Source organism: Danio aesculapii, chromosome 9, assembly GCF_903798145.1.
Source record: "Danio aesculapii chromosome 9, fDanAes4.1, whole genome shotgun sequence".
In the NCBI taxonomy this organism is placed as follows: Eukaryota; Metazoa; Chordata; class Actinopteri; order Cypriniformes; family Danionidae; genus Danio; species Danio aesculapii.
In genome coordinates, this window is record NC_079443.1 from 17,062,348 (window position 1) to 17,077,307 (window position 14,960).

Consider the following 14,960-nt stretch of genomic DNA (forward strand, 5'->3'; position numbering starts at 1 on the left):
ATTTGGAGACCAAACTCCTGCAAGAGTATTGATGATGGGATATCATAGCCATGTAAATCATAGTACTTTGGATAATTTTACTTCAAACTTTAAACATTTGAAGGCAAATACTTGTACTTTTACTCTAGTAAAAATGTAACAGGAGCACTTTTACTGGAGTAACTTTACTACTTTAACTCAAGTACTTGTTTTTTGTTATTTATCCATCACTGCTTTAGAACAGCACAGACTTTGAGGATTCTGAAAGTGTTCTGTCTGTTCTGTGTCAAATATCTCATTTAGTTTTTTTATACTGTGATTTAGAATAGATGTAACTTATGAAATATACTTTTAAAAGTAATTTTTACGATAACTGCTGATAAGACTAAGCATATATTATATTTCTCTGATTTTGCATTCATCTAGACCCAGAGGTACACCCCCAAAATGAGGACTACTGGGGTCATGTGAATCCTATTGGTCCCCGGGCCTGTTATGATGAAGGAAAGCGTGTTGCTGAGACCATGTGTTATGCCTATATGAAACAGGTAAGAGTGAAAAATCACCCATGAATATGTTAATGATACCACTGTGTAGCTGTTGGATATCTGAATTTGATTTTATGCATCCATCTGTCACGAGTTTAAATTTTGCTGTTGCTTTCTTGTCTGATAAACCTTATTGATCTTATAAAAGGTCAAATTTCTGTACTTCAGTGAGTGGCAAATGTTGCTACCTCACAGCAGCACATCTTTCATCAACAATTAAATACAATACAGAAATAGTGAGCAAACCATTAGCTTCATTTTAACTGAATAGTTATCCTGAGTCGGAATATGCCTACTTTCATTCTCTATATTAGGAATATTACCTCATACTGTTTGGGTATCTCAATTCATAACATTCATAAAACACTACAGTAGGCTAAAAGCATGCTATAGAAAGTTCACATCCAATGTTAACTTTTTTTTTTTACTTTTTTTATGCAAGCAATACTAAAGTTTTAACAAAACAGTGTTTAAATGGAATACAAATTTTCAGTGTTTAAAAAATATTGATGGCGACTAATTATCATCATCATCGATTTAAAGGGCCATGAAACCCCCCCCCTCTTTCAGTTCTTTCAAAAATGCTTCATGATGGGCGTGGAGTGCTGTGAGTAAAGGGAGGAGTGGGTGTGGCCAGCAGAGCAGGGAAAAAGAGAGGAGCGAACAACAGTCAGTTGGCTCACAAAATGAGACACAAACCGTTAGGAGACCCATGATGTTATAGTTTATAAAGTTAAAATGCAAAGAAATAAACAGTAAGTAATGTAATGCCCTGCTACACGTTATTCGTAATTTCATATACACATAACCACAATTTTTTGTTATATAATTATAAAGCTGAATGCAGACACGGTGGATAGCAGAACAGCAGGTCTCTTGCCCTGTCTAATCCAACCATTAGCCCTGCCTGTAATATGGAGGATTTTAAACATGTGCGAACACAGCAGCACGAATATTGGCGATGTGTCTGAAAGGTAACGAACTCAACTGATAAAAGACAAAGACAAATCAATAGCTTTTCTGTATCAGCCCTGACAACATTGTGGGGTCAAACATGCAACAAACCATGTGGATCATGGAAACAAACACTTACGACCCTTCATGAACGGCTAAATTCTGCGTGCTGTGCACGGACACAGTCTCACAGCTTGGCAGGTCTGCCTTATCTCTGGAAAGCATGTGCTCTCATTAATTATTAAGAAGCAGGGTCTTCTCAAAGGATGAGAAAACTCTGCTATGAATAATAATGGGAAAACGTCACGTCATCACTGGCAGGCACATCAGCGATATGTCACCAATTTTGATTCTGCCCCAAAAATGATTTTAAATTCGGAAGATGAAATTAGCTGACAAAAGCTCAAAATGATCCAGTTTTACCCACAATTAAAGCTGACAGGTGCTAATATTGTCTTAAATGATGCTCAACACACACAAATCTGTTAAAAAAAATTTCAAACATACCCGAGGGTTAATTAAATTGTTAAGCCCTGTTCAGATTACACAATATTAATTGTTGGTCACTATGTCAGATTATTCGTTTTTGTCTGGATACAATTTGGACATGTCATTATTCAAATAAATACTCTCTTTTTTTAGGGTAAATATAGTACATAATAGGGGGGCAATGGTACATTTTGCTCACAGTTCATGATTGATTACTTATCAAGTCAAGCATGTTGACATAAATATTGGACTTAATTGAGTTTTACCATTCAGAAACAAGATGCACCTTGAAGTTCAATGTTTGAATAAGAAAGCTTGAATTAATTTTGTTTAACCCTTAAAGACCTAGACAGCCTCTTAAGGCTACAAATATTCATTCAGTAGTTTTCCGTTGGCTTAGTCCCTTATTTATTCAGGGTCACCACAGCGAAATGAACCATCAACTGTTCCAGCATATGTTTTACACAGCAGATGCCCTTCCAGCCGCAGCCCAATACTGGGAAACACCCATACACTCACATTCCCACACACACTCATACACTATGACAAATTTAGTTCATCCAATTAACCTATAGGGCATGTGTTTGGACTGTGGGGGTAACCAGAAAACCCAAAGCAATCCCATGCCAACGACTAACCACTGAGCCACCGTGCTAAAATATTATACTGTAGTATTATTCTTAAATCTTTAATAACTTTTGAATTGCTGATCCAATCTGTACCATTCAAAGAGTGGCACAAAATAGAGTCTTCAGTGATTCTATATTGGGACCTTCAGAGGCTTCGTAGTGAGTGTGGTTACATCACATTTTGACAATGCTGATTTGTCAGAAGAAATCAACAGGGTTTGAGTCTTTGGACAAATCGTATGTGGTTGTTGATGCATGTTCCCACCTCCAAGCCTCGATTGGTTCATACTGTTCTCTACTTGACCAATAGACATAGTTTTGTTTTGCAAATCATCTGTCAACATATTTTTTGAGAAATTTGGGCAATCACAGAGTGAAACTAGCCGTGCATATGCCCAATCAAAACGGTTAGGTTTTCCTGTTTAAAATAATACAGTCAGAATTAGTAGCCATCATGCATATTTTTTAATTTTTAATTTTTTTTTATTTCCTAACAGATGTTTAATAGAGCAAAGACACATACACATATATATATTTTTTTTCATTTTTTAATAGTCTGGCTTGAATAAAACTGTTAAAAGCTAGCTTGATGGTCAATATTATTAGCCCCCATAACGAATATATTTTTTTCAATTGTCCACAAAACAAACCACTGTTGTCCAATACCTTGTCTAATTTAAGCCTTTAAATTGCACTTAAAGCTAAATACTAGCATCTTGAAAATAACAACAAAAATCTTAGGTACTGTCGTAATTGTGATAATTAGAGAAATTAGTAATTGAAAACTGGTTATTAAAACTATTATGTTTAAAAATGTCTTTTCTAAGTTAAATAGCACTTAGGAAATATTTTAAAAAGATTGAAATTTCACAGGAGGGCTAGTGATGTAGTCTTTAACTATATGATACTTGATGTCTAAAATAAGAATAAGAATGCCGAAAAAATGCAGGCCAGTCATTTACAAAATAGCTGTAGGTCTCTAAGGGTTAAACATGGAGAGCGGTTTATATAGTGTGAGCTTCTGGTTCCATGTTAGCTGGCTAAATAGTAGCTCTGTCCACTGCCTCGGGTTGTGTTCATGTTGGTTTGTTCAGTTCTCACTAATGTGTTTGCATTTGGATTGGTAATATGCAAAGCACAAGTTCCACTTAGTTAAGTTTTACTTTCACTTTCCTGTGAACTTTCATCATTCTCACATTGGACATTGGACATGGACATACATTTAAACATGCACAGAGCCAGTTCAGAGAGTATCTAAAGAAAAACAAATGCAATATTTAAATCCAAAACCCCAAAAGATGCAATTTACATGTGCATGCAGAATCAAGGAGGTTGTATCAAATGGTTCAATATTATATTTAGTATTGTGGCATCCTAATACATATATTCATAATTACATGCTAATTATAGGCTAATAGAGTCTGCTGGGCCATCTGTTAAGCTCCATGGCATTATTTAAAGGTTAATAATATTTTGTTCAGTGTGGTTTTTAAATCATGTTCATCTGGTTTATCTGACAGCTTCATTGTTGAGCATTGTGATATGATTGATTGGCATCAGCCTTTAGTGCAGCTGATTTTATCTGGTTTTCTTCACTTCATGTCATTCTCATATTCCCTGTTCCGTCAATGCACACATTGTCCCTCTACATGTCGCCACAGGAGAAATGCTCCCTTACAAGTTTGATTTGAATACCATCATTGATGTGCCATCTGGCATTTACATTCAAAATGAAATTCAATGACATTTGAGTGATAAATCTGTTTGAGCTTGGAGAGGAGAAAAAATAGTACTGTACATTTGGTTTAATAGGGTCATTTGTTTTTGTTTGCCACTCTTTATGCACTTTAAGGGTAAGCTATTACTTTTGTTTGCTTGTTTTTGCATAAAACGCAGCTTAAACGCATATTTCACTCAAAAAGGAAAGATCTGTCATCTTTTACTCACCCTCATGTCAAACATGTTGGGAGATATTTTAAGAAAAAAGTCATTCTGTACCAAGAAATGGACTATTCTCACTTTGTCGTGTTCTCATTTTATGTTTTTGCTTTCCTGTACAGTTGTTTTCTTCCTTTCCATTTTGGTCTTTCTTTATTCCTCTTGTCTTGCTCATCAAGGTCACTGGGTTTGGCGGAAATGCTTCCTCATCTCCTCATCGTTTATGCTCAATTATTTTTTCCGACTACGAACCGACTGTGTTCTCCTTTGTTCTCTCTTTGTTCTCTTTAAAAGAGAGCGTGACCAAGAAAGTTTAAAAACCACTGCAGCAAAGGACGCAGCACTAGTTGCAAATGGAAAAAATAAAAGTTACATAACTTTGTATATAAAATATAAAAGCTGCAAGCAGCAATGAAAGGAACCTCGCACCCAGGGTCACCACCGTCCATATATAAAATATAAATTTATATTATACATATAAAATCATATACAATGTCTGATGTTTCTTTTAACGAGAATAAAAATCTCTATAAGCATTTATTGATGTTTGTTTACATTGTTCAGTGCAGCAAGTCAAGTTTCAAATATAACTTAATGATGAAGCATACAGCTGACAGAGAGAACTTCACTAGTAAGGCCCAATCGCAATTTTATTTTTGTATCCCTTCCCCTTGGCCCTTAAAAATGAGTGTTAAGGGGAAGGGCTTCAAAATGTACCCCTAAGAATTGGGACAGCACTACATCACCTGCTCACGTCATCAGATGTCATTGCGATCTCATGCTTCATATGAGATCAGACGATGGCGACTGCTGTAGTTATTCCAGTTGTGATATTTTTCGGTATTTATCTTCAGGAAATCACTGAAGGCATATATTATGTTATCATAACGATCTTATGTGGCAATAAGATCATAACTGTACTGTGCATTTACACTGTGGCCATATTCATCTATGCAAACACACCAAAACAACATTAACATTATAGCAGACACTGTAAAAAGCTCATTTCCAGCTACTAGACTTTTCTGACAGGGTATTCGAGTGTCATCGAGTGTCATATTGTTGTGGGACTGCTGTACAGGAGTTAGTATTACGGATTATAGATCACGAAATTTTGCAGTTTTTATTTTAGAGGGGTTTTTTTTAAAGCATGACTGTACAACATGAATGTGGTTATGAATATATTAAAACATGTGTTTGTTTTTTGTAAAAATGTGTAATAATGACAAAAAAATACAAATTTGTGGATCTCCTTACTTCCGGGTGCAGCTGTGGCTGGTGTATTCTGGGAAATTTTCTTACCCCTTGGTTTCAAGTGTGGTCCTGAAAAATCTTCGTTCGAAGAGGTATCTACCCCTTGACCTTAGCTCTACGCCTTCAAGCTAAAGAGAATTGGGTCACCCCTACCCCTTGGTGGGAACGCGCAAAACAAGGGGTAGGGGTAAGGGGAAGGGCTAAGAGGTAGATTGGGCCTAAATGATGTCTCAGCTTTTGATTTCTGTTTGTAAATTCAATACTGCATTTCCTAACGTAAAACTATGTACACTAGATTTCTGATTAATAATGGTCTGCATAGCCGAGCACTTCCTATATTAAAAGTGTTAAAATCGCTGTTGAAAACAGAAGTCTAAAATCGTCAACAGTGGACATTTTGATTGTGTTTCACAACATGAACATAACTGAAGTTTAATCTTTTTATTACTTGTGTCAATTTGGGCGTCAACTTCTGACGAATGCGGGGAACTGATACGCGCAGCACCGTCACAGAGGGAGCAAGTGCGCAAGGGATCGATTGCACACAACACCTATAGCACGTGAGAGAGGCATTCCTTTGCCTTTGAGCCCTCAAATGTGTCATTAAGTTTGACATATTTCCCCCTTACACGCAACTTTTGTAAAGCATGTTGCAGTGTCAGGATCCTTGCTTGTAAAATACGCTTTAGAACGCTTAGTTTAAGCAAATTTGATGAAAGCGATCATGCGTGTTGATCAGAAGAGTGTCGCTTTTGCTCACCGAAAACCAGGCTGAATGCGCTGTACTGCGCACGTTGCATGCGTCCGTTCCCTAAGCAACGATAACAATCGCCTGTCCGTATTCCTCAAAGTTGTTTAGAATTAAATGGTAGAGATAGTGTGACACAACGCCTATGTGTGCCTTTGATGTTGATGCTTCTTACGTCCTTGTCGCAGCACCAGTGGCACCGAAATTAGGCATCGGAATTCATATGCTGATTTGATCCGGTACATACCGGTTACAAAGGTACCGGTGCTATAATGGCACCGGATTTCGGTACCCAACCCTAGTTATTAACCTCATGTGGAACTGAATCTTTGTCTTATTTTGGAGTCTGCTACTGTCCACCAGAGGTCGCATTTTGGTCATGGATGCATGCTTTCAGGGCAACCTGGGGTGCTGAAATATAATTGGCTAAACTGGCATTGGGCGGGTTAAAATCACCAAAACAAAGACAGACGTTCCGACACAGAAAACACATTTTCAAAGCAGAATAACTGACAGCATTGTTTTTCGGATAAACAAGTATGTTCACTTTTCATGTTTCTTAAATATCTGCAAACATATTATTGTGTTTTTATACTTTAGAAGGGTGAAAAACTTACACACAGCAACTTTAATAGTATGACATTGATACCACCATTAGGTCACCAAGTCCCCTTTTTAATGGGCATTATATTGAATCTCTTATTCAAGCGATTTATTCAAAACAGCTGATTTACTACAGATTGAAAAATCTGATCATTTTTATGAATCACTGAATCATTGACTAAATACTTTTTACAAATGCAGAAGTATTCAGGAACGCAGCAGTTTGTGTGTTATGAGACTCTAGAACTATTTCCATTAGAAAATAGAACAGACAGTTGTAATGATCAAAAGGATGCCCGTGCAGGCTGCTGGAGAACACTCCCTGTCATTCACTCGGACTATAAATCCCATCATGACTTGCAGTCATACACCAGTTTCAATTCATCAGTTTGTCATTACACACACAGCTGCAGTTCATCACCACTGATTTCATGGACTATATATACACTATTCACACACACACACACACACACACGCACGCACACACACACACACACACACACACACACACACACACACACACACACACACACACACACACACACACAACACACACACAGCATGTGTAATCACATGAAAGCCTTGCAATCATGTAAGTACTTTTCCTTACTTAAAAGACCACTTAAGCAGGTATTGTCCTTCATGTTGTCCTTGGTATGCGCAGTCTCACAGTTTTCCCACCCATCCTTCATTTATAATGATATTAATGAAAGTTTTCATGTTTTCATTCATGCCCACAGAGTTAATTCTAGAACACCTGAATCTAAAGCCTTAACACTTCCTGTTATATTCACAGTTTCTCTCATGCATTGAATCAAGGCCACTGTTTAATGTGTGCACAGTTCAAGTTTTACATGACACAGCCTACCTTTGATTGATGTAGCTGATATAGTATTTACGTGTTTTACAGTTATTGCATATTTTCCATGGTTTATTAGATGATGAAAATCCTGTATCATTCTATAAAGTGTTTTTAAAACTCCTGTAATCACACAGGATTTTTTTTTTGTTAGAACACTGCCCTGCTCAAGGGAACAGATTTTAAAAAAGTGTGTTAGAATATTTTGTCTTGTCCTAGATTGTACAGAGATGACTTTATGCAGACATGACTATAAATCATGTTTAAAATTCCTTCTAAAGTGTGGACTCTATGGCTTTGTGGGCCATAAGAGTTTTCAAAAAGCAGGAGTGTGGAAATGCTCTTATTTTTGCAGTTTGAATGAAAATGCTAGTGGTGCAGAAATAAACAGCTTTAATTATGGACTTTTTCGTCTTTTCTTCGATTTTCCATCTCTGTGATCTCTCTTTTGATTATTTTCGTTTTATTTTTTTATGCACCATGTGTTTTGGTCTTTTCACATAGTTTTGATTTTCACAAAGTTTTGATTATTAGTTGTTTTAGAGCAGACATTGTCACACTTTTCTGACCTAGAGACACCCTCTTACATCATCTCCTTACAAAATGTGATGCGATAAGACTCCAGAAATAAGCAGTTTGGCTTTCCACACCAGACGCAACACAAAACAAACATTTAAATAAAAAATATACGTTCAGAAGTGCAGAAAAGTGCACTGCACGCCCAAACAAATGATCAGGTTTATGATCTAATTAATGAATATTAAAACTCATTAACATTATTGCTGAGTGTTATTTTGTCACAGATCTACAACTCATGTTTGAACTATATTTTTTCTAGTTATTTTATTTTTAACATCTTAAAAAGTATCTGTTGGTGCTTTTGTGGGGCAGCCGTGCATAAATGTAAATGCTTTCATATGGCAATGTATGAGACAAATGAGTTTCAAACTCACACTGGTAACATTTAACACTGAATAAAGCACAAAATCAGCACTGAGGTGATTATTGTCATGGTAGTTGCTGTAGTTCAGCCACGACATTGCAGAAATAGAAAATGTTTCCAAAAAAAAAAACATGCAAAGATAGAGTTAATCACTTTAGGGATCTTTAAATGGACTTGGTTATATTATAAACAGATAGACACGCACACACACACTCACACACACACAAAATTATGTCATCATTTATTCATTTCAAACCTCTATTTCTTCAGGCTAGATTTACAGTGGGGGGAAAAAGTATTGAACACGTCATATTTTTTCCTGGTAACAATATTCCCAAAGGACCTGGAAACAATACAAAAAAAAATCTGAAAACAAATGTTATGTGTAATAACTATGACATGACACAAGTAGAAAGTACTGAACTACTGAAATATATGGTGATGGCAGCTCAAACACGCCTCTTATATGGAGAATGAAGTCACATGAATTGCTCAGGTGGGTATTTTTTCACAGACTTCAACAAAACTTTATTTTGTATTTTCTATTTGATTCAAGTCAGGTGATTGGCTAGGCCATTCTACAGCTTGATTTTCTTTCTCTGAAAGCATTTGATCTTGCTGAAATGTCCAGCCTGGTTTCATTTTCATCATCCTGCTAATGTAGATGTTGGACTGAAGTGGCTAATTTTAATTTACAGTGACGAAGGGCAGAGGGTTTCAGAAGAACTAAGAGATTTCATCTGCTGTCTCACTGCCTTTCTGCACCTTCCTTTCTTCATGGGTTCAATAGTTTGTCCTAGTGTCATTTAATTTTATTACACATGACTTCATTTGTAAACTAATTAGATTTATTTTATTTTCATATATGTATTTATTTGGTTGTTATCAATATCTGGTGAAAATTTCAAGTCGTAAGTAGATAAACAATAACCCTCTTGTTAATATCAAATGGTTAAGAGTAATACTATTATACTCTTCTAAACAGAATATTCATTTTTATTGAAAAAAAATGAGTTAAATATTTCTCAATTTACTACAAAATATTCATTTATTCATCCAATCATTCAATCATTAATTCATTAATTCGTTCATTAACACAGTCCAGTATCCTGCAGATTTTAGCTCCAATCCCAATCAGACGCACCGGGGCTAGCTAATCAAGCTCTTGCTAGGCTTTATAGAAACATCCTCGCAGGTGTGTTGAGGCAAGTTGGAGCCAAAATCTGCAGGACACTGGACCTCTAGGAACTAGTTTGAGAACCTCTAGCTTACACTATAAATACACAAGGAAAAAGTGTGAGCAAAGCCTATTGAAGGCAAGCCTGAAATGATTAATGTAAAAAAACCATAACGGTTAATGCTAACGATGTCTCTATGGCAGTACACAGGGTAGGAGACCGCTTGAAGGTGTAGGGCTAAGGGAAAGGGCTGGGTAGTTTTCAGATTTTTTACAATAAACAAGCATATGTTTTAAAGGGCACATAGTTTACCCCTTTTTTTAAGATTTAACATTACTATTATGGTTCTTCTAAGTGTGCCAATTTAGATTCAGTGTAGATTCAGATGTAGATTTAGATTCAGCTGTTTTAGGGGTGTGTTGCTTCACATGAAAATTAGTATCGACTTCCCGCCCAACATAACAAGCGGGCGGAGCCAAGACCTCCCCCGCTCTGTGTTTAGCAGCAGACAGGCAGACAGAGAGAAGCAACATGAGCGAGAGGACCAGTATTTAGCTGTACATGTACGACTCGGACACAGACCAAGCAGAGAGTACAATGATTTGTGTCTTTGTATAGTTTTACAGCCAACTGTGTGCTAGTTTAAAGTTCCGAGCTTGTACACCGAGACTAATAACCGCGCACACTGAATTGACTTTGACTGAGGCACCAGAGCCGCGACACGGCACACTCAGACACGCACATTTGGATGTTATTAAAAATGAAACTATTCAGATGGCCCTCTGTGGTGCAGCAGAAATGTGAAGTGTCCCGAATCGTGACTGGGCGCCGCAGACAGCCACCGTCTTGAAGCGCTGTTGTGTGTACCCTGATAGAAACGTTTCTATGTTTAGATTTCTGAAATGCATGGCGTTGCGTGGCGTGACACGGCGTTTCTGGTGTGCAACCTGCAGGCAAGTTCGTTATTTTATCTCCAATGGAGGGACGCACACATGAGGCAACACGCTCGCACTTTCCAGCTGCACCTAGTTAAGATCACAGGGAGCTTCTGTGACCGCATGAAATGCAAACAGCTGAAGTTTAAGGTAGACACAATGAAAAGTACACATGTTTGCAAACCTACCTACAAACAAACTAAGTTACAAACAATAATTCCGATTAGAGCGATCATGTGGTAAATGATGATTTTGTGTTGAGCCCAATGAGCCTTACATCTAAAAACAGAGCAAGGGTGTTCCTTTAAGGACATAGCTTTGACTCACACACTGAAAATGGCGGACGTGAAACAACAAACTGAGGATATGGTGATGCGCGTTCCCAGGCCAGCCAAGAGACATAGTCCCTCCAGCGTGTCCTGGGTCTTCCCCGAGGTCTCCTCCTGATGGGACATGCCTGGAACACCTCCCTAGGTAGGCGTTCAGGAGGCATCTGAAACAGATGCCCGAGCCACCTCAACTGACTTCTCTCGATGTGAAGGAGTAGCGGCTCTACTCCGAGCTCCTCCCAGGTGTCAGAGCTCTTCACCCTATCCATAAGAGTGCGCCCTATCACCTTTCAAAGGAAACTCATTTCGGCCGCTTGTATCTGAGATCTTGTCCTTTCGGTCTTGACCCAAATCTCATGACCATAGTTGAGAGTAGGAACATAGATTGACCGGTAAATCGAGAGCTTTGCTTTTCGGCTCAGCTCCTTCTTCACCACAACGGACCGGTACATCGACCGCATTAGTGCTGCCGCTGCACCAATCCGCCAGTCAATCTCACGTTCCATCCTTCCCTCACTCTTGAACAAAACCCAGAGATACTTGAACTCCTCCACCTGGGGTAAGGACTTTCCTCCAACCTGGAGATGGCAAACCACCTTTTTCTGGTGGAGCGCCATGGCCTCGGACTTGGAGGTGCTGATTCTTATCCCAGCTGCGTCACACTCAGCAGCAAACCGCCCCAGTGCAGGCTGAAGGTCCATGTTCGATGAAGCCAACAGAACAACATCATCTGCGAATAACAGAGATGAAATCCTGTGGTCCCCGAACCGGGCCCCCTCCAACCCAAGGCTGCGCCTTGAAATTCCGTCCATAAAAATTATGAATAGAATTGGTGCCAAGGGGCAGCCCTGCCGGAGTCCAACATGCACTGGAAACAAATCTGACTTATTGCCGGCGTTGCGAACCAGACTCCTACTCTGTTCATACAGGACAGGATGGCCCTCAACAGATCGCCTCTGACCCCATACTCCCCGAGCACCCTCCACAGAATGCCACTAGGGACACGATCAAATGCGTTCTCCAAGTCCACAAAACACATGTAGACTGGTTGGGCATACTCCAGTATATGGGAGTTCATGGGAGTATATACAGAATATACTGTATATAAACTCCTGTATAGTAGTCCCTAGGACTAGGCAATTCTTTCTTTTTTTTATTTTATTTTATTTGTAATTTTTTTCCAATTAATTTGAATTTACGTTTTAAGACTATAATTTTTTTTTAAATTAAGGTATTGTGATGTTTTTTTTTTTTTTTTTTTTTTTTATACAAATATTAGATACATTATAATTGCACTAATGCGCTTATTTGGTCCACTTTTTGTATTATGCTGCCTGACTAACTGTCTGGGTTTCATCCATGGTAGTATCGGACTGAACACAGGGACAGCCTAATTTAACCCAATGCATCAAGTTGTGGAAGTGCATCGCAGAGCTGGTGCAAATACAACATTTTTATTTATTTATTTATTTTTTATGCCTTTCGTTTGGTGCCACTCTCTCACTCTGCTCAAGCGCTGCCTGATGAGGGGATTTACATTCTGACTGAAGCAGCGATTAAAATGATGCATGAATTCATGCTTTACTAAGTCACGTTTGTGTGGATTGTCAAGACATTTTCTCTTATCAAGTCGATAAACTCAATCTCTCAACATGTATGAAGGACGTACAAACCTGCCTTGTGAAAAACCGCGCCGATTTTAGTTTGGTTTGAACAAGAGCAGAGGTGAGCTGCTGAAGTAGTCAAGTCAGTAGTGGACCTAGTTGAAACCATGGTTGAAATCCAGGCAGGCGGTCAGGCAGCGTAATACAGAGAATAGTGCAACTTAAAAGGGGAAAAAAGAAAAATAGAATAAATATATATATTTTTTTTTAATTTAGACACACATCTGATGCTTGTATTTGCACCAGCTCCATGTCCACAACTTCACTCATTGGGTTCAATTAGGCTTTGCAGTCTCCTTGTTCAGTCCTTTACTTCCACTGTATCTTTTTTAGAAAACGGCACCAGCATCACAAACTGTCATTCAATCAGAAGAAGACAAAGTCAAAGTCGAGCTGACAGCCTATTTGATGTTTCCTGTTGTAGATTCAGACACAGACCCACTTCACTGGTGGAAGGCTAATGAGACAATCTTTCCCAGGCTCAGCAAACTTGCAAGAAAATACCTCTGTGTTCCTGCAACCAGTGCCCCTTCTGAGAGACTGGTCTTCCTCTCAAGAAACCTGTAAAGAACAGCTACATGTAACTTATCAACAACATGCTTTGTTTGCACGATGGTCTACAAAGTGTTGTTTCTTTTTTTTACTGTTGTAAATTTGCTTAACTTTTTGAGTTGACTGATGTAATGTTTACATTGGTTAAGATGGTTATTTTCTTACTATATATTCAGAACAGAAATATTTCATGTTTAATTCAAATTGCACAATATTCACTTTGATATTTCATTCAAATTTTCTACGATATTTAACTCATGAATATGTTTTACGTTTATTTACATCTTTTTTACCAATTTATATATGGCAAGGCCATTAAAAATACAATGTTCCTTAACCAGATAGTTTTTCAAGTTACTTATAAAGAGAATGTTTCTTCAGTAATGTTGTTATATTGTTTTAAGTTGACTAGTTACACAATAAAAAATTTGAAATCGTGAATCGGTCAAACATTATGAAAAAAACTTGAAATTTGAATATCCCCCATAGTAAGAAAATCTATTGTGTGAGGGTGATGACTTCTTCTGTGTAACAACTGTGTGTCACACCATGTCCTAAAATCATGAAACGTGGCACCGCAATGTGATAAAAAGTAACTTTCTGCGATGAGGATGCACAAAATTTTAGAAATGCTTACTATTTCCATGACGTTGCGTATACAACAGCATACTACTATGACAAAGATCACCTCAGACAGATTATGTGCTTTATTCAGTGTTAAATTTTACCAATATGAGTTTAAATACCATTCTACGTGACATTTATTGTTATACTACAGAAAGCAGCAGCAGATACATGATGTCAGAAGTGTAAAGTTGTGCAGCGCCACCTTGTGTACTGGGATATTTCTGTTTTTCATTTAGCTGCATTTTACTTTAGAGAGGGTTTTCGCATATTCCAGGGTGTCCGCGGGGTCTTAAAAAGTATTAAAAGTTGATAAATCAATTATGAGAAAATAAAGGCCCTTAAAAGGTATTAAAAAGTCTTAATCCTGTTTTTACAAGGTCTAAAATTTTCTTCAAGCGTTGTCCGAGTTTTTGTTCAAGTATTTGGCTCCAAAAAAGCATGAATATATTAATTTTCCCCGATTGGTTCAGGCCGGGTGCGTCTGGGCAAGCAAACAAGGCAGTTTGTTCCGGCCCTCCCAATAGTGTGACCAAGACATCAAATATAAATTTAGTTCAGTTGAAAACCTGCCGCTATAGTTATGAAGTGACGTGCGTCTGTTCAATACAGCACGAGCTGCAGTTGAAGGCAGCGTAGAGCGCGAGTCACCTGACATTAAGCCAGTGGCGAGAGCAGACGAAAACAGTTGGATACTTACACTGTAAGCTTAAAGGCTTCTCAACGCCGCATTT

General features: G+C 38.0%; 1 protein-coding gene across 1 annotated transcript in view; it reads left to right on the top strand.

Moving 5' to 3' along the window:
* Window positions 1-14,960, top strand: part of uxs1 (UDP-glucuronate decarboxylase 1) — a 109,351-nt gene that overhangs the window by 63,241 nt on the left and 31,150 nt on the right. Inside the window, exon 9 of the mRNA XM_056465041.1 lies at window positions 406-527. Coding sequence (XP_056321016.1) covers window positions 406-527 — 122 coding nt within the window. The remainder of the gene's footprint in view (window positions 1-405; window positions 528-14,960) is intronic.